The 24,744-nt window shown below is 37.4% G+C and overlaps 1 protein-coding gene across 3 annotated transcripts; it reads right to left on the bottom strand.

Moving 5' to 3' along the window:
- Window positions 1–43: 43 nt before the first annotated feature.
- On the bottom strand, window positions 44–24,661 carry arhgap45b (Rho GTPase activating protein 45b). Of its 3 annotated transcripts, none has more exons than XM_055217175.2 (23): window positions 23,889–24,661; window positions 22,029–22,416; window positions 16,341–16,484; window positions 16,030–16,114; window positions 15,008–15,080; window positions 14,834–14,894; window positions 14,423–14,557; window positions 13,200–13,261; window positions 13,004–13,114; window positions 12,840–12,920; window positions 10,639–10,806; window positions 10,388–10,525; window positions 10,114–10,304; window positions 9,923–10,017; window positions 9,724–9,822; window positions 9,537–9,638; window positions 7,529–7,692; window positions 7,252–7,440; window positions 5,360–5,497; window positions 5,046–5,284; window positions 4,723–4,960; window positions 4,497–4,599; window positions 44–640 (listed from the first exon to the last, which is right to left on the bottom strand). In XM_055217175.2, the coding sequence occupies exons 1-23, from the start codon at window positions 24,156–24,158 to the stop codon at window positions 339–341; spliced, it is 3,576 nt and encodes a 1,191-aa protein (XP_055073150.2). In that variant the 5' UTR covers window positions 24,159–24,661; the 3' UTR covers window positions 44–338. The 3 variants fall into 3 exon arrangements, with proteins under 3 accessions (XP_055073150.2, XP_055073149.2, XP_055073151.2); XM_055217174.2 differs by having other exon boundaries at window positions 44–643; window positions 23,889–24,660; XM_055217176.2 differs by lacking the exon at window positions 23,889–24,661 and adding an exon at window positions 23,300–23,850 and having other exon boundaries at window positions 44–643.
- Window positions 24,662–24,744: the final 83 nt, after the last annotated feature.

Genomic DNA, 24,744 nt, shown 5'->3' with positions numbered 1-24,744 from the left:
CTGCATTGTCAGCCCTATAGTTTCACACGCCAGTTAGTTTGCATTAGTTGCGATCTTTTATGGATTATTTTAAAATTTATTATTAAAAGACAAACACAAATTTAACGACAGAGGCATTTCAATGACACACTGTCATAACCATGTACATCACATTACACAGCTTACAGCAAGTCAAAATTCCCTGTAAATTAAAAGATCTGAAATAAAAAGCAAAGATTCTGAGCTAAAATATTTTAAATATCAAAAATACTCTAAAATGATTAAAACTTGATTTTAATATTCCTTTCCCTTGGACATTTGGTACTACCCCACTTGTTCGGCTATGCCTGAGGGTAACTTCAGAGTGTTTGGGTAGTATTGTCACACTCGTTGATATTTAACGCCGCCAGTGAGTCTGTTGGTACTTCCAGTTCATCTAACTCTGGAGGTTCACTTTCAGGGAGGGCAGGGGGGTTGATGTCCAAACCGGAGGTGCATTGCAGGTTCACCAGTAGGATAGGTGGGCTCATGAGGTCTTTGGTGGTGCCGTCATCCGATGGGTCTGTAGGGCTGGGGGGTTGCAGTTCACCCCTCCCTGATTCCTCATCAGAGTCTAAATCCAGACTGTGTTCCAGTGAACCCGTGCTTCCAGCAGAGATATCTGCTGTTGAGACGCAACAATGCATAATATATTATTAGTAATGCAGAATCAGTATATAAATGCAAAATATAAAAAAGTAACATTTTACAATAAAGTTGTATTTGTTAGGGCTGTCACAATGATTAAATAATTGTCTCATCACGATGATTTCAGATCACCGTGATGATTGCACATCTCTTTAAAAACACAAGGGGGAGCTGCGTAGCCTGTATAAATGAAACGATAGCAGATGACGCTCCTTAACTGACAGTGTAACGCGATTTAAACAAATGCTGCAAAAAAAAAGATCTGTAAGGAATACACTGCAAAAATGATTTTCAAGAAAAAAATTCTTAGTATTTTTGTCTTAGTATTTTTGTCTCGTTTTCAGTAAAAAATATCTAAATATTCTTAAATTAAGATGCATTTTCTTGATGAGCAAAAAGACCCAAGAAAATAAGTCTAGTTTTTAGACCAAAAATATCAAATTTAAGTGATTTTGTGCATAAACCAAGCAAATAAATCTGCCAATAGGGTAAGCAAATTTTTCTTGAATTATTCTTGAATTTATTGTTTAAGAAAAATGTTAAAGATTTTTTTGCTTACCCCATTGGCAGATTTTTTTGCTTGTTTTATGCACAAATCACTTAAAGGTGCAGTGTGTAACTTTTAGAAGAATCACTTGACAGAAATGCAATATAATATATGTAACTATATTATCAGGGGTGTTTAAAGACCTCAAATAATGAACAATTATGTTTTAATTACCTTCGCATAATACGTTTTTATCTACATACGATATGCTGCGTGTCCGCTTACATGGAAGCCACCATTTTGTGTCACCATGTTTCTACAGAAGCCCTTAACGGACAAACTTTAATAAGTTAACTCTCTTGTAGACATGTTTGTCCTGTGGCATCTACCGTAGCTTCTATATGCATTTCAAAAGCGAGGGGTCAGCTGTGGACGAGCCGTGGGTTGCAATTTGCAACCTCACCACTAGATGCCGCTAAAATTTACACACTGCACCTCTTGTTTCCAGTAAAAATATCCAAAAATTCTTAAATTAAGATGCTTTATCTTGATGAGCAAAAAGACCCAAGAAAATAAGTCTAGATTTTAAACCAAAAATATAAAATTTAAGTGATTTTGTGCATAAATCATGCAAAAAAATCTGCAAATGGGGTAAGCTAATTTTTTTTATACACTTTCTTAAACACTAAATTCAAGAAAAATTTGCTTACCCTATTGGCAGATTTTTTTTTGCTTGTTTTATGCACAAAAACTAGCCTTATTTACTTGGATCGTGCTCATCAAGAAAAGCATCTTAATTTAAGAATTGTTAGATATTTTTACTGAAAACAAGACAAAAATACTTTTTTCTTGAAAATAATTTTTTGCAGTGTAGGTTTTTTTTGCAGCCACTACAGACATAAGACATATTTTGTTTAAATAATCACAATAATGTGTAAAGTTATTTCATGAACAAACAAAAAAAATGTCTAAGAATTAAATGTCAAAGTCCTAAATCAGGCAATTAATCGGCACAATTTTAGACAAATAACCGTCAGACAAATTTCATAATCGTGACAGCCCTTGTTAAACATTAAATGCATTAACCAACATGAACTAACTATGAGCACACTGCAAAAAATGATTTTCAAGAAAAAAATACTTAGTATTTGTCTTGTTTTCAGTAAAAATATCTAAAAATTCTTAAATGAAGATAAGTCTAGTTTTTAGACCAAAAATATCAAATTTAAGTGATTTTGTGCATAAAACGAGCAAAAAAAATCTGCCAATGGGGTAAGCAAAAAATCTTGAACATTTTTCTTAAACACTACATTCAAGAAAAATGTGCTTACCCCATTGGCAGATTTTTTTGCTTGTTTTATGCATAAAATCACTTAAATTTGATATTTTTGGTCTAAAAACTAGACTTATTTTCTTGGGTGGTTTTGCTCATCAAGAAAAAGCATCTTCATTTAAGAATTTTTTGATATTTTTACTGAAAACAAGACAAAAATATTAAGATTTTGTTTCTTGAAAATAATTTTTTGCAGTGCAATAGTCTATCAGCATTTATTAATCTCTGTTAATGTTAGTTAATGCCAATACAATTGTTCATGTTGGTTCATTGTGCATTAACTGTTTTTAAAAATGTATTAATAAATGCTGTAGAAGTATTGATCATTGCTAGTTCATGCATTAATTTTTTATACATACTTTATGCATTAATTGATATACTAAAATAACGAATGTTAGTATACAGTGGATATAAAAAGTCTACACACCCCTGTTAAAATTGCAGGTTTTTGTGATTTAAAAAATGAAAACAAGATGAATCATTTTGGAACCCGTTCCACTTAACTCCGCACTTCCAACCCATACATTAAAGCTAACAACAACAAGAAAACTTTGGTGGTGAAAAAATGGCAAGTCAAGTTGTACAATAACCAGGTTGCATAAGTGTGCACACCCTTAAACTAAAACTTAGTTTAAGCACCTTTAGATTTTATCACAGCATTCAATCTTAATGGGAATGTGTCAATCAATTTGACACTTTTGAATTTGCAATATTTTGCCATTTCTCCTTTCAAAAGCATTTTAAATCTGTCAAATTGGTTGGGTGTCTCCTGTGTACAGCCCTCTTCAGATCACCCCATAGATTTTGGATGGGATTTAGATCCGGACTCTTGCTGGGCCATTCCAAAACCTTGATCTTGTTTTGGTGAAGTAATTTCTTTGTTGATTAGATGTGTGCTTTCTGTCATTGTCATGCTGTACGGTCAAATTTCTCTTCATTTTAAGTGTTTTGGCAGAAGCCTTTAGGTTTTGGGCCAAAATTGACAGGTATTTGGAGCTATTCATTATTCCATACACCCTGATTAAAAACCCCAGTTCCAGCCGAAGAAAAGCAGCCACAAAGTATGATGCTGTCACCTTCATGCTTTACTCTGGGCATGGTGTTCATTTGGTGATGTGGGTTTTATTGCACCAAATATATATTTTGGTATAACAGCCCAAGTTTAACTTTGGTCTCAATTGACTATAATACATTATTCCACATGAATTTGGGATATAGAAATATTTGTTTTTACAAACTTTAGATGAACTTAATGATATTTTTGATTAAAAATGCTTATAGCCCAAACATGAAGAATTCAGCAGATTTTTGTCACATGTAGGGAGCAAAAAGTACTTGCCAGATATTGTTACAATTCTTTTAATGTTGCTGTAGGCCTCTCGGCAGCCTTCCTTACCATTTTTTTCCTGGTTTTCTCATAAATTTTAGGTGGATGCCGTGTCTTAGTAATGTCAATGTTGTGCCATATTTTCTCCACTTGTGGATTATTGTTTTTACAGTATTCCATGGTATATTCAGTGTCTTGGAAATGTTTTTAACCCTCTGTTGATTGATATTTTTCAACAATGGGATCATGTACCTGCTGAGTAAGCTCTACACAGACAATAGCTTTTTCAGTGGGATGATACACAAAAAAAACCTTTAGGACCAGGCACACTTCATTAATAGTTAAAAGGTAATTTTAATTGATGAGAGGTATGTACTACTTCATATTTACTTAAGTCTAAATGTGATTGGTTGCTTTTGAACACTGCCACAATCACTATTGTAAAAGGGTGTGCACACTTGTGCAACCTGGTTATTGTACAACTTTACTTGCCATTTTTTTACCACAAAATTATTCTTAATGTTAATTACTTTAATATATAGGTTTGAAGTAGGGAATTAAGTTGGAACAGGTTCCAAAATGATTCATCTTGGTTTCATCCTACAAATCACAAAAACATGCAACCCAAACAGGGGTGTGTAGACTTTTTATATCCACTGTATAACCATAAATGTATATTATACCATGGCCCTCCATCTTGTCCGATTCTGCACTGTTGTGTTTATCCACCACCCCTTGATCTTCAGCGTCATTCAAACAGTTTTCTTCTCCATCAATACTGCTTTCCTACACACGAACACACAATTTATACACTTATTTGTATTCGATCTGGTTAACAGGAAATGACTCATCGCTCACAACAGATTTGCACGCATACGACAAACTGTGTGTGCATTAACTAACACAAACCTGTTGTAGAGACGATGAGCGGGTTGTGCTGGTGCTCGTGGGCCGTCCCGAATCCGAATGGAAAATGGAGGGATAAAACACAATCAGGGTCTCCACTATGCGTGCCTGGTACGGGTAATCCACCAGAGAGGACAGGGAGACCGTGGCCCCTGAGGGCCGAGGGCGCATCAGCGAGGGGCCGAAGACGATACCTAGATTGCTTGGGCTCATTTTATTGTCGTCTTCAAGCTCTGCAATCCTGAGTAAGATATGAATTAGTAAAAAATAATAAATAAATACATACAGCCTTGTGATAGGGTGATGATGATCCCAACGTCTCTAACCTTCTCAAATGCCGCGCTAAGTAGCGAAGAGTTATGGTGTTTGCTTTGGGAAGCTCTTTAAGTAGATTTTTAAGTCTGTCCACCAACACCAGAAGTTCAGGGTCTGTCTCAGGCCCAAGGTTCATCAGGTCGGGTCCTTTACCGGCCTCTGCACCTTCTGGACCCACGATTGCCAGGCTTTCCTTTGCCAGACCCATCAGACTGTTGTATAGACGGAAGGGCATGATGGGCTCTGGAAGCTAAAGAGGAAATCACTCAGTTTATATATGCAATAAAGGCTATGAAATACATATGAACTGATCTCATGGTCTCACCTGACGCAGGTAAAGCTTCAGGACATTGCTGATGTCATGTGGCGAGGACTGCGACAGCTCTACTAATTCTTTGCCGTTCTCGAAGGCCTGGCAGAGCTTCTCCACCCGTGTCTTCACACCGTTCACTCGATAAATGCCCTGAGGGGATGAAGGAAGCTCTTATGTTGGGTTCACACCAGATGCGGTAGAAATTGATTCAGCAATTTCGCAAATTGATTCAGTTTTTCAAAGCGTTCGAAACACCATACATGCTAGCGACACCTACTGGTCAAAATAGTGTAAAAGCAGCAAGATCTGTCCAAACATTTTACACTTTTTACAAGATTGTTCTAAAAATATGTTTTTAAGAAAAATAAATGATTTAATTTAATTAAGACAAAATTAAAAGTGTATTCTGTGTTTTTAGTAGCCTGACGTTGTCATACTCAATTCTAGTCAGAATTTGAGTCTGATACCGCTCCATTGAGCTATAATTATGAGGCGTGTCTCAACCGAAAAATGCCTCTCCACTCAATTGGATAGACCTACGACCAATCAGAGCAACGGAGTGTATGTTGAAATTACGTCTTTGCAGCCTGACCGAACTGCTAGTTATTTCGCTACAATGACACTAACATTGTGATTATACTAAGTCTGAGTTAGCGAATGTACATCAACACCTACTATGTTTACAACATTTCGTTTATATCACAACATGAAGTATTTACTAAGTCATAGAGTATGACTATCTCTTACCATTTGTACGTTAGGTGAACTTCATCCACGACGATACCCTACGTTGGCTTGAAAATATTGGAGCCTAGCATGTCCCTCCACTTATTTAGCAACCACGACTCTGGGCTTCCGAAAAGAAGCTGGCAACAACTGCTAATTATATCCATCTCGTCTGCACGTAGAGTTGCATCGCCATGATAAGGTTGCCCATTTCAGTTGCGACCAACCTTTGCCGAATCCCATAGGAAGGACGGCAAAAACATAAACAAATGCCTTGCTCGCGTTTCTCTGTTCCTCTTTTAAAATCAATGCTCTGTCGATATCTTTTAGAACAGACTCAATGTCAGAATCCACACATCTGAACTCTACAGCAGCAGCCATTCAACACACACGCTCTTTGTTGACGTGGTTCATTACGTTACTGTCGTTTATCTGTCAATCATCGTATAAAGCCCGCCCTCACAATTTGATTCGTCGGCCTGTTTTGGTATTCTCATAGTAGCTCCTCAACGGTAAATCCCCAGACCGATTTTCCCCGTATTTCAAATCGTGGTGGGCGGGGCTAAGATCGGCTGGCACCCAGGCTATGTTTTTAGCATATGGCAAACAAATCATTAAAACGAACTTCCTTTTTAATGATGCACATTTTTGTCATTAAATCTGTCTATTAACAAAAATTGGACAAAATGGTAGTGTTATTAGTCAGAAGAATGAATGTTTTATGAACTTTTATAATAAAATTTGTCATTTGTCATTTGTGATCAACTCCCCCTAGTGGTGAATCATCAGATTTTCGAAAACGTTTCGAAACCGTTATGACGTAATGAAGCCTCGTTTGCTAAAATCACATGACTTTTGCTAGTTTGAAACAAGCTCTGAATCAATGATTCGAAACATAAGATTCGTAAATGTTTCGAAGCCTCATGAAGCGTGCTTCGAAATCGCCCATCACTAGCAGAGTCCCAGAAGCCCCTCCCATTATGCAAATTTCCACGTGAATGTCTTGATGACTAGAATTTTATGCACGAATGAAGCGAGTACACTCAAAATGTTCAAGCGTCCAACTACGCGCGGTAGACGCGAATTTGATGCCTCAAAACGCGTCTGGTGTGAACCCAGCATTAGGAATGCGTTTCTATTGGCTAAGACAGCATCGTTCGTGTGACTTGCTGCCTTACCTTCATTCTCAGTGCTCGTCTCTCGATCTCACCGATACACTTCTTGATAATAAAGGGGATGCCGTCAGGGCTGTTGGAGGACACCTGGGAGAAATCCTGGCCGAATAGCTGGAGACGGCCTTGAAGCTTCTTGTGGCCACACTGAATAGCCAACGTCTCTAAGCAGCGCTTATGGCAGGCCAAGAAACACTGCAAACAGAGCAAATAATAAAGTGAAATTTGATAAATAAATAAATAAATAAATAATTGTGCAACGCTAAACCCCTAGTGACCTCACCTCCTCGCACTCCGCTCCCTGGAAATAAACGTAGCTGTCGCACTCTCTGCATTTGGACGGGGAGCGCAATTTGCGTAGTTTGTGCGTCTGAGCGGCTTTCGACAACCCCACGTTTCGAAACGGCCCGGTGTGCACTGCTATCTCAGGTTCTATACCGTTTATATCTACATAAGGAATGAGCATATTGTAAGAAATGCACAAGAAAAACACACATATGACAAAACCTGTTAAAGGAACACTCCATTTGCATTAAAAAAATCTTCATAATTTACTCACACCTGTGTCATCCAAGATGTTTATATCTTTCTTGGTTCAGTCGAGAAGAAATTTATCTTTTTTAAGGAAAACATTCCAGGACTTTTCCTAAATTTAATAGACTTTGTTGGACCTCAACAGTTTACAATCTCAATGCAGCTTCAAAGGACTCCAAACAATCCCAACCGAGGCACAAGGGTCCCATCCAGCAAAACGATAGTCATTTTCAGCAAGAAAAACAACAAATATGCACTTCTAAACCACAACTTCTCATCCTGCACCAACCGTGTGCTGCGCCAGCGCGACCCCACATATTACGTAATCCTTTGAAAGGTCACACGTTACTTATTTGAAACGCAGACTTGCAGACCATTTTAAGCAATAAACTGACACAACGACATTAATAATTGTCAGTCTACATACAACAATGTCGGAACGGTCCTCTTTCTCCACACTTGTAAACACTGGGGCGGTAGTTTTTGTTTACGCCATTTCAACGTGATTACATAATATGTATGATCACGCTGACGCATTACATGGCTAGTCCAAGACGAGAAGTTGTGGTTTAAAAGTGCATATTTTTTATTTTTCTTGGCCTAAAATGACAATCGTTTTGCAAGATTTAACCCTTATGCCTTGGTTGGGATCGTTTAGAGCCCTTTGAAGCTGCAATGTAAACTGTGGATGTCCAATAAAGTCTATTAAATAGGGAAAAATCCTGGAATGTTTTCTTAAAAAATATATATATATTTCTTATCGACTGATCAAAGAAAGACATCAACATTTAAAAATGTTGAAAATTTTAATAAAAATTTAAATTATAATTATAATTAAAAATTATAATTTTTATGAAAGTGGAGTACTCCTTTAAAGGGTTAGTCCATTTTCTTAAACAAATCCAGATAATTTACTCACCACCATGTCATCCAAAATGTTGATGTCTTTCTTTGTTCAGTCAAGAAGAAATTATGTTTTTTGAGGAAAACATTCCAGGATTTTTCTCATTTTAATGGACTTTAATGGACCCCAACACGTAACAGTTTTAATGCAGTTTAAAATTGCAGTTTCAAAGGACTCTAAACAATCCTAAACAAGGCATAAGGGTCATATCTAGCGAAACAACATTTTTGACAAGAAAAATAAAAAATATGCACTTTTAAACTACAACTTGTCGTCTATCTCTGGGCCTGTGATGCGCCAGCGCGAGCTCACGCAATACATCATCACATCAAGAGGTCACGGATGACATATGTGAAACTACGCCCCAGTGTTTACAAGTGTGGAGAAAGAGGACCGTTCCAACGTTGTTGTATGTCGAATTATACTAATTAATGGCTTTGTGTCAGTTTATTGTTTAAAATGGTACGCAATTACGTGAGGTTGCGCTGGCGCGTCACAAGATCGGAGATAAATGAGAAGTTGTAGTTTAAAAGTGCATATTTTTTTATTTTTCTTGTCAAAAATGACAATCGTTTCGCTAGATAAGACTCTTATGCCTCGTTTGAGATCGTTTAGAGTCTGTTGAAACTGCAATTTTAAACTGCATTAAAACTAATACGTTTTGGGGTCCATTAAAGTCAATTAAAATGAGAAAAATCCTGCAATGTTTTCCTCAAAAAACATAATTTCTTCTCGACTGAACAAAGAAAGACATCGACATTTTGGATGACATGGTGGTGAATAAACTATCTGGATTTTTTTTAAGAAAATGGACTAATCCTTTAAATCTAAGAATAGGAATGTGAATTCTCACTTGAAGTATCAAATGGAGCGATATTTGAGTCCCTCTCATCTGGGTCTTCATTCGATGACATGGTTCCCGTGGATGACGTCCGAACTATTTTGCTTATGTCGCCTACATGTTGGGTACAAAAAAAGACTTGAATGTAAGTGGTGCAAAAGTCACAAAGTTAAGGAGTCTGATCAGGTATAACCTGTACCTGTGCTTATAGTGGGAGACCCAAGACCACTGCCTCCACCCAAACTGTCTGTATCGCTCACTGTAGATCCCCAGGATTTGTGGGTCATTTGACCTCGAGCTAATAAAACACAACAACAATTATAAATTTACAAACCATGTCCCGTGTTAATATATACATATAAACTAAATACACTTAATGTATAAAATCTCACACATACATCTCTTCTGTTCATCTTTCTGAGTATCTCCTGTCTCTCCTATAGCGAGTGGAGCATCAACATTGCCGCTGTCAGAACGGGGTCTGGCTGATGGCCTGATTCCAAAACAAGTAGTTTAGTACAAGAACCAACCCAGATCCATAATGCACATTGCTTAATATGACTATCTGTGAGTGTGAAAGATCTCATACTGGATAGTGGAGGCGGAATAAGGCTCAAAATCGTAATGGGTCTCGGGCTCCTCGTTCATCTGAAGGTCTTTGACATGCGTGGCGTACTGGTGACCGGGATCGTACAGTTTACTGCTCTCGCACAGCGTCTGATAGTGAACGGGCAGAGCTACGGTCTGCATGTGCATGATTTGGTAGTAAGAGATGGTGGCCTGGGAAGGATAGAGAGGTTTTTTGGTTAACAAATTGTGAAGTCAATTAATATTTAGCAGTGAAATGCTGTGTGGATACTTACAGAGCGGATGGTTTGGTCGCTTTGTTTGATGACCTCCTGGATTTGCCGCAGAACCGTGACCTTCATGTGCTCCAGCTCCTGGTGTTGTGTGCTCGCGTCCGCAATGCAGGTTCTGTACGTTGCTTCCGCCTCCTCAGCCTGCGACACAGACAGGATGTTTTAAACATAACCTGACAAACATACTTTGCATCAGTATTATATTTGTCTATGGAAAACATTAGTGGAGAAATGCATTATGGGATTTGAGTGACCTTGTTACGGGCCTCCTCCACTAGTCGTTTCTTCTTGTCTACGGTTTTGGTGGTAGAGCTTCCACCTTCTTCTTCAGCCCTGTTAGCCGCCGTCCTCGCCTTGTCATATTCCTCAAATCGGGCCATGTAGACCTGCTTAGCCCTGCGTAGATTGGCATCACACTCCATCTGTAAACAGGCAAAAGTTTAGCTGTAAAACCCTGAAAATGGTTCTTGCCATTTTTTTGAGGCCCTAATGTACGTGAAGTTGTTACAAGTTTCTGTTTGCATCTGCATTTACATTACATTAACCCATTTGGCAACCCCTTTTATTCAAAATCAATTTTATTTCATTTTATTTCAATTCTTATAGATGGTTTCATTGGACGCACGTGCGGTCACGCGATTAAGTGTCTGGTTGGAACTTTACTTCCGGTTTTAATTTTTTTAATGGTCTGACTAGTTGCTAAACTGAACTCTTGAACAAATACCTCGTCGAAAATAAATGTTTTGGTTTCCTAGCCTAGTTAATTTATGTGTTGTTTATTTTGCTTGTTATATAAATAAACTACTTTAAAAAGGACTTTGTTGTTATTTATTCTTAGCGGAGATTACCAGAAGTTACGTGAAAGCCGCTTGTTTATGTTGTTACTGGTGAAATCGTCTATACCGTCAAACATTTTTAATTTTGTTAAGTTTGTTTCTTTAGCTAAACTGATAAAACTACGATCTTCTCAGTAGCTGCGTTTCCATTACCCTTCAAATTGCGCAAATTGAAATGTCGAATTGAAAAAACGCGCCCAATGGAAACAGCTATTTCGCATAAACTCCCATTTAATCGCAAAAACATTTTTATGCTCGCAAAATGCTTTTTCGAATTGCATTTACAGATCATCTGGCGTACGTTACAGTCACATGATCATTCTTTATATTTGGAGTGGTATGTTTGATTGGAAGACAAGACAGAAGAGGTGTGTGAGACTTCATGTGGCGTAACAAAAACCGTCAAGCCTTTGACGTTAAAATACAGCGAGAACGATTTGGAAGTCGACAGCTCTGTATGCTTTCAAATCGTTCTTGCAGTATTTTGATGTCATCCGCATGTGGGTCTGCGCAGCGCCACATGAAGTTGAACACACCGGTTGCCATGATTTTTTTCGAATGACTTCTCGCAAGACAACAAAATTACGATTTAGCCGCATAACAATGGTTAATGTAATGGCATCATTTTGCAATATTTTTCTCACTCAAGTGAGTTTTGACGTCATCCGCCTGAGGATCTGCGCAGCGCCACATGGAGCTGAACACATCCGTTGCCATGATTTTTTTTGAATGACTTCTCGCAAGATGCTTAACATGCTATTGATTCGCTCAAACGAGCTTTGATGTCATCCGCATGTTGGTCTGCGCAGTGCCGTATAAAGTCGAACAAACCTTGCATGATTGTTTTTGGAATTATTTCTCGCAAGACCACAAAGTTACATTAAAGTCATATAATTCCAGTTAGTTGAAACGCCGTCATTTTGCAAACGTTTTTGTCTACGTTTAAAAATAACACTTAAGTTTTGCGCAAATATTTAATAACAAAATTACACAGCGCCACATGACGTCGAACACATTCGTTGCCATGATTTATTGTAATGACTTCTCGTGAGACAACAAAATTACGATTTAGCCGCATAACATCGGTTAATGGAACGGTCATTTCACAATAGTTTTTGTTATGCTATTGAGTCGCTCAAGCGAGTTTTGATGTCATCTGCATGTTGGTCTGCGCAGCGCCGTATGAAGTCGAACAAACCTGCATGATTTATTGGAATAACTCGTGAGACAACAAAATTACAATTTAGCCGCATAACATCGGTTAATGGAACGAACATTTCACAATAGATTTTGTTATGCTATTGAGTCGCTCAAGCAAGTTTTGATGTCATCCGCATGTTGGTCTGTGCAGCCCCGTATGAAGTCGAACAAACCTGAATGATTGTTTTGGAATTACTTCTCTCAAGACCACAAAATTACATTTAAATCATATAACTGCGTTTATTGAAAACGCCGTCATTTTGCAATAATTTTTTGTTGACGTTTAAAAAAATAACGCTTAAGTTTTGCGCAAATATTTAATAATAAACACATGAACTGGTAAAACATATACCGTCAATTCACTGGAAGCAGCTTGGGATAAAAATGGCACATTCATAATTTATAATCTGTAAGCCTACCAGTTTTCTCTTGGCTTTCAACCACTGTTCCTTGATTTCCTTGCGTTTCTTCTCATGCTCTTGTTTGCGTAGCAGTAGAGGCTATGAATGAACATAAAACATTTATGGCAATTAGTGTAAACATTAATGTACAATTAAATCAAATGATGATGATGGTGATGTACCATGATGAAGGTTTGGTTCTGTAGGGTGGCAGCTGCCTGGTGCATTCCAGCGCCCTGCTCCAGGTCTTGCTCCAGAGCCAGAGAGTAGATTGAGAAGAAGGGCATGTGCGGCTGACGGAGAAACATAAATCAGGATTAGGTGAGAGAGAGAGAAAGAGAGAGAGAGAGAGAGACCCTGATGATGGTCAAATCTTACCTGTGTGATTGTTTGTTTGCATGACTGATAGATCCTTTGTAGACCCTTGGAGAACTCCAGCTCTATAACAAAATATTAGTGCAATTTAAGACTAAAGAGAAATATTTTATCACAGTTAAAGGATTAGTCCATTTTCTAAAAAAAATCCAGATAATTTACTCACCACCATGTCATCCAAAATGTCGATGTCTTTGTTCAGTCGAGAAGAATTTATGGTTTTTGAGGAAAACATTCCAGGATTTTTCTCATTTTAATGGACTTTAATAGACCCCAACACTTAACAGTTTTAATGCAGTTTAAAATTGCAGTTTCAAAGGACTCTAAATGTTTTCAAAGGATCCCATAAGGGTCTTATCTAGCGAAACGATTGTCATTTTTGACAGGAGGGATAAAAAATATGCACTTTTGGACCACGGCCTCTCGTCTTCCTCCGGTCCTGTGGTGCGGCAGCCCGACCCTCACATAATACGTCATCACGTCAAGAGGTCACGGATGACGTATGTGAAACTACACCCCAGTGTTTACAAGTGTGGAAAAAGAAGACCGTTCCGACGTTGTTGTATGTTGATGATACTAATTAATGTCTTTGTGTCAGTTTATTGTTTAAAATGGTCTGAAAATGTGCGTTTCATATATGTAACACGTGACCTTTCGACGTCATTATGCAATTACGTGAGGTCGCGCTTGGCGCATTACACAGCCGGAGGAAGATGAGAAGTTGCGGTTTAAAAGTGCATATTTTTATTTTTCTTGCCAAAAATCACAATCGTTTCCCTAGATAAGACCCTTATGCCTCGTTTGGGATCGTTTAAAGTCCTTTGAAACGGCAACTCCAAACTGCACCAAAACTGCCAAGCGCTGGGGTCCACCAAAGTCCATCAAAATTAGAAAAATCCTGAAATTCCTTCCCCAAAAAACAATTTCTTCTCGACTGAACAAAAAAAGACATCAACATCTTGGATGACATGTTGGCGAGCAAATGATCTGGACCCTTTTATTAAGATAATTGACTAATCCTTTAACACATTTGGCTTCTTTTTAACTTAAATTCATTTCTAGAAGTTACAGAAGATGATCAGCCTACTGGTTTCTGAGTTCTTTAAAGAAAATGTACATGTATGTTTTCTAACTAGGTTCATTGTTGAACCTAACCAGGTTCTCCAATGAGGTTAAAAACCCTTTCTGGAGCACTTATCTTAACTACTAAAAGATCACAATCCTACCCAGTGCAAGCTTTTTCTCAACGTAGCCGATTAGGTCCTTCATGTATTTGGAGATGGTCTTGGCGTACGTCAAAGCAGAGTCAACACCACCTTCGCTGCGCTGCAGTATGATGTCCACCTCTTCTGAGCTCCATACTGTCAGGAAATACAGGAATACAATATTTACATGTAGTCATTTAGCAGATGCTTTTATCTAAAGCGACTTAGTAAAGTGAGCAATACAACTCTTAAGAGAGGAAATAACACGATACAAAATTGCTTCCGGATTTCAAAGTTTCAGTACTTATTCATCACTCGCCCCTTGGGGTTGACCATATAGGTGGCTGTTTAACTTTATTTATCCATCTTTTCTATATTGCATATTAACATTTTTGATGTCTGATGTTTATTAAAGCATGCACAGTTTTTTACCCAGTTCAGAGGAGTCACTCCGTGTGTGTGTAGACTCGTGGCCATAAAGGTTCTCCATAGACTAAATAAAAAAACAACAACATTATATACAAAAAAAATACATACAACTGCCATATAGTAACATAACTTCCTGTAAATTCAGTTTTAATGCCTTTAAAGAGCACACATGCTTACCCTGCTTTTCTCAGTGGGCATCACTGACAACAGTGTGCTGCTGTCCACTTCCCCCATCAGCAATTCAGAAACACTGGCGAGGAGACAAAAACAAGAGTCCAAAATGAAATATAATAGGGTTTTTCCTTTGCACCCAAGGAAATTTAGGGAAGTTTACAAAATCTCTTACTGATTAAAAAATAATTGATATGCGTCATGTCAGTGTATTGTATCTTTATTTAGACGTATTAAAAATTGGACTTGCCCGCGATAACCAAGGCAAAAGAGAAAGCGGTTCAAATGGGTTCATTAACTTCCTCTTTCTGCTGTTTGTACCATAAAAACAGTGTTACACCACATTGGTTGTAGTGTTTTGGTGAAAGGAAATCTTTAAAAAGCTAAAAGTTTTTAAATGGATAGTTCACAGAAGAATTTAAATACGGTCATTTGCTCACATTCAAGTTGGTCTAAACCTGTATAAATGTATTTGCTCTTCTAAAAACAAATGAAGATACTTGTTTGTAACCAAGCAGATCTGGGGCACCATTGACTTACATATTAGAAATTAATAATAGTATGGAAGTGAATGGTGCCCCAGATCTATTTGGTTAATAACATTTCTCAGAATATCATCCTTTGTGTTCAGAACAACAAAGACATTTATACAGGTTTGGAACAACATGCGTGTGAGTAAATAATTACATAATTAAAAATTTTCAATGAACTGTCCCTTTAACATGAAGACTCTCCAGTGCTATTGCAACGACTATATCACTAGAATCTTTGCTGTTGATGAATCAACCATGAAGTTGTTTTTAACAATTTTGTATTACTACCGGCGTGAATGATAATGATCAACTCGACATAAAAAAAAGACAAAAGTTCAGAACCATCTGAGTGTAAGAGAGCAGAAGCCACAAGGCAACTTCCTGTTATTTCTCTACAGTTACAAATAACACAAACTAGCTAACAGCAACTTTAAAGTGCTACATCTATGACTTATCGAGACTGGAAAAGGTTGAAAACAGGTTTCATCGACTTACTTGCTGCTAAAAGCTACAGCTATGGTCTCGATGGCCTTCTCGAAATCTTTCTTCTGTGCGTCATTGCTCAATTCATAGTGAAAGCCTGAGAGAAAAGGTAAAAACACATCCTGATTTGGCCAAGCTCCATTTAATATCCACAGAAACTTTCTGTAGCACAAAGTGAAAAATAGGTTCTTAAAAGACAAATAATGGTTCTTTGGGGAACCAAAAATGGTTCTTATATGGCATCACTGTCAAGAACTTTTATTTTTAAGATTGTAAGATTTCACTTTAAAACATAATATCTTATCACTGGTAAGCATTCTAACCTTTGACCTGTGAAATGAGTTTGCCAGCAGCAGTGAGGGTCTCCACTGTGTTCAGAAGTGGGTACATACTGATGACCTGTCGCAGGATACGCAAAACCTCCCCCAAGCACTCGTGAGCCAACGGTCGACGGTTGTCCTGTTTGTCTTGTTAAGAAAAGAAACTTGGTTCATTAAAACAAAAAGCTGTCAAGCAGTCAAAATGCAAAACAAGCGAATATATAAGCTTGTGTGTTGATGTTTATTATGCGGGTGATTCTCACGAAACCATTGAAACACCACGGCTCTAATGATTTTAGCTTTAAAATGTGTAATATAGTAACATTAAAAAGCATCAGAATTAACACAATACTGTGTTCTACCTTGCACAATGTGTGATTTCAACATAAGAATTTATAATTGTACATTTTATCTCATTTTCTGCTGAAATTCTCATTACCGCAATGTGTCCGGCTGTGTTTGAACATGCGTTATGCTGTAATTTAATCAAATTAACACAAAAATATTAAGAAAAAAAATAAATGGATGTTTTGCTAGACTACTTTAGATGACAGAAAAAATATTTACTGAATATTCATGTATAATAATAATGAAGAAAAATTAGGAAAATGATGTGTCCATGCCTGATGTTCTCATCCTCCGCAACACTTTTTGAGAACAGTTTAAGCACACATACAGAATTTTAATAAAGTTTGATTTTGAGTGACCAAGCACATGGACCAGTTACTTCAAGATGGCTACCAGGTAAGATCTTTTTTTTTACAGTTTTGAAATTTGAAATATTGTCTTTGATTATCATTACCGCAACAGATGCTTATTAAATGTTAATTTAATTAATAGAAGCATAATACTTTGATTTTAAATGCATGTGCAGAATCTCCAAATTATGTTCTTTCAGGCTTGTCATGTCATTTTGATAATATGTCAGTGTTGATGTTTTCTGACTGTTGCGGTAATGAGATTTTTTAGGACTAATTTTTAAAATTATGTTACAAAAAGTGTTAAATGATAAGTAAAAGTTTTTAAATAATTGTTCCCATTTTCTCCAGACTTTGTTTTTCAATGTGTGGTGGGAAAAAAAGTAAATGTAAGCAATTTTTACATTTTCATGCTTGACATTTTTAAAACCAAGTTTTCGTGAGAATCACCCATGCAATACACTTAAAGTACAAAAAATAAGGTATAAAAGTTGTCACTTGGGCGGTACCTTTTCAAAAAGCACTAAAAAGGTGCATAATGGTACCTCAGAGGTACATATCTGCACCAAACTGTAACACATTTGGACCTTTTTGAAAGGCACCATCCCAGTGACAACTTTTGCACCCATTCTTTTTAAAGTGTATAACAACAGCATTCGAATAAAAAGACATGGTTGAAAATGCCCGTCATACGCAAAAGATCAGGAAGCTTAAAAAATCTGCACTGATCCCGAAACAGCCAAGATGATGTAAGTTTAACACGGTGTAGCACTGCTTTGTCTGCTGCGACACGTCTGCAAACCACTTCCTCCTCTCGTGGCTTTTTAACTGTAACTTTAAACTGTGAGACGCACAGAATGAAAAGAGAAACTCTACAAATAACACGTTTCAGTCAAAACAACATAACTTGAAAACAACTAGGCCACTTTTGTAAAACTTGGTGGATTTTACACTAGTTTGGGGCAAGGGGTCAGCCACTTAAACCCATGCATGTCTTAAATTCGCAAGCAGAGGTTTCATATCAACACTGGACCTTAAATGAGGATGTTCAGCTTAAAATGTCAAGATTCTACAAACAAAAAGCACTACTGTTATTTCAGTATTCGGTATGAAGTGTAATCAACCTAAATATGCAAGTCAATTCGACCTATTTGAAGTTTTGATTTGTAATAAGTTGACATAACTTATAAGTTAAACGATTTCAACTTGTTTTTCTATTTTTATGTTGCTTTAACTTAACGAATTATGTTGATATAATTTTTTCACAGTGTGCATGCTTTTCTTTCCAAGTATCAGTTTCCACAATTTAAAATTATGGTAAACTATTTTTTTTCTATGGCATTGCCATGAAGAACCTTTTGCATTCTCTTTACTTTTAAAATGTGGTCAATCTCCCAATTCAGTTTCATGAGATGAATACACGTCACACCTGTTGCCTGCTGAAATTTACATTTAATAAAACAAATTTCATATAGGGGTGAGCGAGGCACAAACTAACGGGGGGTTCATTGTAAAACAGCTACTTTACATACTTATAGAGGGCCGAGCAATCTGTGCTTTTGTTTTTTTTCTCTTACTGTCAGAAGATGATCTCCTGTGAATTTGTGCAAAGTTTTGATGTGTTTTCATTAAGATATTGAACAAAGAGTGTTTTGAAGGCATGGAAGTTAATTTCTTCATTATATGTTTTTTTCGATTTCCGAGTTGGGTGTGTAAGTCACCAAATTCAACCGTATATTATTTTAATCACAACACCATTTTGAAACATGTCAGCAACTCCTAGTAACTGATAGCTGGGATTGAAAACATTTGTGCACAGCGGGGTTAGTTGTCACACAGCGTTACAATTAAGTATTAGGCATACAATGATAATGAAATGTAAATACTATTCATCGAAATGATACCTGTTAATACAATATCAGGGGAAATAACTTACAATTATGATTTTTTGGTCTTAATTCTGCAGCCCTTTCAAAAAAATCTATTTATATGCATTGATGCATAATATAAGGATGGTAAGATTAAGGATCATGGATGGATGAATTTGTGGATATCTATCTATTATAAAGAATATCCACCTTTAGTATATAGACAGAATTATTTGTTTTCTAGCAGGTGTTACAACAAACCCTCTTACTGTTACAATTAACCCCGCCTATGGGGTAAGTTGTAACGTTTGCACTCCTGTCACTTTCAGTGTAATTGTATAATAACGGTAGGTCCCACAAACAGATGTGGGTGTTGATTGTGAAAAAAAGATTAATGTTACCTAAATATTTTTTGAATATTAGAGCCAAAGCCAAAAAGCATTACTGAGTGCCCCGCTCTCCCCTATACTGTAACAGACCTAATATCGCAATAAAATATAGTCAGTAAAGTCTACAAACTTCTGACTGGTAGTGTATTATAAAAAATTGGCTACACATTACACTTTTTTTTTTTTTACAATTTTTGCCTTGTTTTTTTGTTTTGAAATTTTCTGGGGATATCCTAACCCCAGTTTGAAAACCCATGCTTTAAAGTCTTTATAATATCAAAATAACTATTTATCTAACAGTTTAAATTTTTCTCTATAAAAATATGGATACATTTTAAGAAAGGGGTCCCGTGAGAAAAGGTTCATCATATATGACCCTAGACCACAAAACCTGTCATATGGGCACATTTTATTTATTTATATTTATGTATGGTTTGTTAGGATAGGACAATATTTGGCCGAGATACAACTATTTGAAAAGCTGGAATCTAAGGGTGCAAAAAAAAAAAAAATAGTAAAATTGAAAAAAATCACCTTTAAAAAGTAAAACACCACCGTTTTTCAACATTTTAGGATGTTCTTATTTCAACTTAAACGAATTAATACTAATTTCCTATCTTTTTTCATTGTGTGCATCTACTCTTTGTACGATGCGTCGCGAATGTGTCAGCACCCAGCCAAGCCCCATTCATTCCTTAGGATCCAAACAGGGATGAATTTAGAAGCCACTAATCTCTTCCATGTTTTTCCTATTTAAAGACTGTTACATGAGTAGTTACACGAGTAAGTATGGTGGCACGAAATAAAACGTGGCGATTTTTTAAGCAAATAAAAAATGAGAACCATATTGTATGGCGGAAGAGCACTTAGGGGGCGTGCACACCAAAGCTTTTAAGCCCGTGTCCGGCGCATGTTTTAAATTGATTTCAATGGAAGCTCTGCGTTTTTCAAATAAGCCAGCAGCTAGCGGTTTTCTTCTGTGCTGAAAACCGACGCTCTGCGGTTTTTCCACGTTAAGCGCTGAGAGTTGAAAAATATTCAACTTTGGCCATCCAATCACAGTGGAGGAGGGTCGGGACATTACCACAGCAACCAACCAGCTCACAGCTGAAGCATCACAGCTACCAAAGCGCTCAGCTGAAGCTGGCAAAAACGTTTGGCATTTGACGTTGTCCAGGCGCAGACCTTAAGCGCAGTAATATTGACAGAAGTTTGAGCAAGAGGGCGAGTAGTCAGGAGTGATGATGATGTTACTGCATGCCGAGTTAGGAAAACATGGAAGTGTTTAGTGACTAAATTCTAAATTCATTACTGTTTGGATCCCAAGGAACGAACGGGGCCAGGCCAAATGCCAACACACTCACAACGCGCTGTAAGTGCACGCATTGAAAAAAGATAGGTATGTATTAATTCATTGAGGAAAGTTGAGGTAAGAACATAGTAAAATATAGAAAAACATTGGTGTTTTCCTTTAAACTTGTCCAAATGAAGTCCTTAGCAACTGCATCCACTCACCAAAATTAAAGTTCTGATATATTTACCAACAAAAATATCTTCTTTACATGAATGTTCTTCACTAGATCTCACCCTCTTTTTTGCCTTGCGCGATGTTACCAAGGAGCCTTTCATTCTTTCATTCAGTGCTTAAAATGGCGGTTTCAGGTGCTTCATCGACGTTGATGCCACATTCACATAAAAAGTAAGAGGTTTGGAACAATTTTAGATTACGCAAGCAAAACGACAACGTTAGTGTTGTGGCTTTTCATTTCTTTTTATTAATTACCCACTTGTAAACTGCTGTTCACTGTTATTTTTTATTAATATAGTATTTGTATTAAATCTATATTCATTGAGTTGAATCGAGAATCGAGTATAAAAACCGCCCAGAGAATCGGAATCGAAAATTGAATCGAGAATCGAATCGATTTGATAGCTTGTGAATCGAAATTGAATCGATCTGGAACATCTGAATCGATACCCAGCCCTAATAAAAAGTGATCATTTTGACCCATACAATGTATTTTTGGCTATTACTACATATATACGTGTGGTACTTGTGGTCCAGGGATACATATGTAGGGGTCCCTGCCACAAAAAAGATGCTATAAATTACCATGTACATTCCATGGTACACAAGTATGGTTATCCCTCAGTGACACAGAATAATACATGTACCATGATACAATCACTATCGCCTTACGGCATTACCTATTAATAATGATATATCAGGCAGCTTCAGACCTATACACTGATTTCTGTATAAGTGGTGTGACTAAAAGTAGAATGACGTTACGTTACGTGTCACCGAGCACTGAGAGCGGAAGTGGGGGGTTATGCGAGAGTACCATTTCCTGTACTGATGTGGTACACCACAGGAACTCAACTCAACTGCAGCTACAGGAACAACAAGGCCTCTTGAGCAAACTCGGCTCCACCCCTTTAATCCTCCACCGATCACATGATCTACAGCGGAAGATTATATTTGCGGCAAGGCCGTTCTCTGACATGCTGATCGTCATGTGGGCAATCGGTATCAGTATTGAAAATCAAATATATATATTATGTACGTATATATTGTTTTTAGAAAACATTTGAGCCTTAAAGGGATAGTTCATCCCAACATGAACAGACTAAAAACTATTTCATTCAAAAATATAGATTTAAAAGCAAGAATATACCTCACAACCTTTCCGTTAAATCAGCCATGTCTATCAAACATCAAAACCAACAGCTTACCTTCAAGCACAACATCTTTCAGTTTCTCCACCGCCTTTGCGAATCGTTCCACAATACGCAGCAACGAGGGAATGTCCTCAACCTCAATAGCCATCGGGGTCTCTGGGGTATCCGGCGAAGGAGACCCGGCAACGATGGATTTTCCTGCACCCTTGCTAAAGACCCAAGACTGGATCGGGAAGCCCGCCGCGCTGGGATTGCGACTCAGAGAAGTGGGCCGTTTCAGGGTTCCCATCGGGGACGGGCAGCCCGCCATCTTACTGTGCTGGTTTAAGGGGGTTCCCGGACAGGAATTCGGGACCTCCAGGATCGAAGGAGAACCGGCAGAGGGGTGAAGAGGAGCGCCATCGACCACATCTTTCCGTGGCTGCTCTTGAAGAGCAGAAAGCTGTATTGCAAAGAGAAAAGAGTATGAAGATTCGTAGCATTTGGCCACAAATTGAGGAAAACCCTACTTTGTAGAGATGCACCGATATAAAGCAATTTACGCTATTTAACATTCAATATTATTGGTCTTTATATGTATGAATAACATTCAGAAAACCTTATCTTCAGAATTTGGTTAATGCAAGATAATATAACCACTAAACGATTGATATATGTAGATATTAGTCTGAAAAATTGGCTATTGATGGAAAATTTGACATCGGTGCATCTCTAAGTTTACAAAATGTATAGAAAGTAGTTTTGCAGATGGGGCTTAAGACATGGCAGACTATAATAGATGGCTGTTAGTAAACAGAACATCTTTCACAAGAGCGATTGAGAAACAGCGGCCTGCTTCCTGTCACACCCTGTGACTGAGTTTATGCCACATGAGGCCTAAAGACACCCCTAAAACATGTGAGCATACATGTTATTGACAATACATTTTTTATTTTGTTTCTGCCTCTCTTTAAACAATAAACAAACAAACAAACAAAAAATATAGTTATGACAAGATGCCTACAACATAAACACCAAACCCAACGACATGTGACTTCTCAAAGACATTTGACTAAAAAAAATTTATTAAATAAAAAAATAAGAAAAAATATCCTATTATAAGAATATCTGAGGTAAAATATATATTTTACAGTAGGTGTACATTGTAAATAGTACAATGGTGTAAATTTCCTATAAACTTATTTATTTATGAGCTAATAAAATTGATCTCCAACATTACAGTTAACTGTTTGACTGCATGTCAACTATTCATAAATAAACCCCAAAATAAGGTATTTTTCGGAGTTAGGCACATATTAAAGCACAAGCTTAAAGTATGGACCCACCTGTTTAAGCCAAACGTTGGGTCTATTTGGCAAGATGTCCAGTTTACCTTTGCTGTTGCTTTTCTTAACTCTCTGACTAGTCGCGTACGGACTGTAGCTTTTGCCACCTGCTCCACGCTTCAACATTTTTAGCTAACGTTAGTTAACTTTTAAAAATATAATCGGCCTGTAATCACTATGCTCCATCTTAAAAATGCCATTTAAAACCAACTAACGTTATTTAAACCAAATGCACGTCGGAATCGCTAAAGCAGAACTTAAAACTTGAATCAAAAAAGTAAATATAAATACAAACAATTACAAATTCAAAGCCATTTTAAAAAAACGACAATTCTCAATGGTGAATAAACAAAGTGTTGCACTCTGCGCCACATAACTTATCTTACTAAGGAAGTGTAGTCCATCTTTTATATAACATTATGATCTATATAATAAACCTAAAGTGTGACTACGAGGTCGTAAACATTAATAAAATCATAAATATAAGGCTAAACAGCGAGTTTAGAACCGACGCAAACACCAGCGCGAGGCAAAAATGTCAGTCAAGTTGATTGACAGTAGGAAAGAGTGAAGATGCAGTGCAACTTACTGATGGAGAGCCGAGAGGCGACGGACCGCTTCCTGTTCGGCTCTTCTTTGACATAGAGTGCGTCTTTATCAGCTCCCGCGTCCTTTTGGAGAACATTTTAAGCCTTGAGTGTTTTGATCCGACCCGTATTTCTTTGATTTTACGGAATAACCCCCCTGCCCACCCCCCAGATCCCCATTTCAGTGCACCGGTGCGAGTTTTAGACGTCTGTTTACTCCCATAGAGTGCGAGCTTGAGCGCGTGTCTCACTCCTCCAATGTGATCACACATTGACTGAATGTACTCGCGCACATCAGACGACACATGCAGAGGTGCATCCGCTTTTTGATTTGTTCCCTCCGTTTGACAAGTGAAACTTCATTGCTGTATAGATGCACGAGGCTTGAATGTTTCGATGCACGTTGGTTTAAGAGTTTTGAGCAACTTTATGAGGCTGGCCGTCATTTTTTTTCAAAGCGCAAAAATATGTTTGCATCATTTTGCCTCACATTCTGTTCGAGACGCATGTTGATGTTAATTTCTGTCACCTGCTGCGGGTTAATGAAGTATTAAAACGCCGCCCATTTTCATTAAAAGTAAACTTTAGCACAAGAAATGTGTTTGACTGGTTTTGCATTTACAGACGCTACTAGTGCAATACACCAAAATAACTGTGGTAAAGTTTTACATAAGCGTGTTTAAGATTTATGTACATTTGAGATTTTAAGCGTGTAAATAAAAATAACGAAATAAAGCGGTTTTGCCATTGTAATGTTTTCTGTCAGTACTACGAACTAGCACGTTATACAGGCAGTTAGATTAAATAGAGCGAAGAAATGAAAGACCAATCACAGTTCAATATGCAAATATTACATTG

This window comes from Misgurnus anguillicaudatus, chromosome 23, assembly GCF_027580225.2.
Source record: "Misgurnus anguillicaudatus chromosome 23, ASM2758022v2, whole genome shotgun sequence".
NCBI lineage: Eukaryota > Metazoa > Chordata > Actinopteri > Cypriniformes > Cobitidae > Misgurnus > Misgurnus anguillicaudatus.
The sequence above is the reverse complement of the archived record's forward strand: the minus strand, read 5'-3'. Positions and strand labels throughout refer to the sequence as shown.

Bases quoted from the DNA above. Each gene is read 5' to 3' on its own strand.
- arhgap45b (XM_055217174.2), bottom strand. From the start codon at position 24,158: ATGTGTGATCACATTGGAGGAGTGAGACACGCGCTCAAGCTCGCACTC. The intron at 22,417-23,888 runs GTAAGTTGCACT...TTTGCAATACAG, and splicing joins CGCCTCTCGGCTCTCCATCA to CTTTCTGCTCTTCAAGAGCA. The intron at 7,441-7,528 runs GTGAGGTCACTA...CTCTGTTTGCAG, and splicing joins AGGGAGCGGAGTGCGAGGAG to TGTTTCTTGGCCTGCCATAA.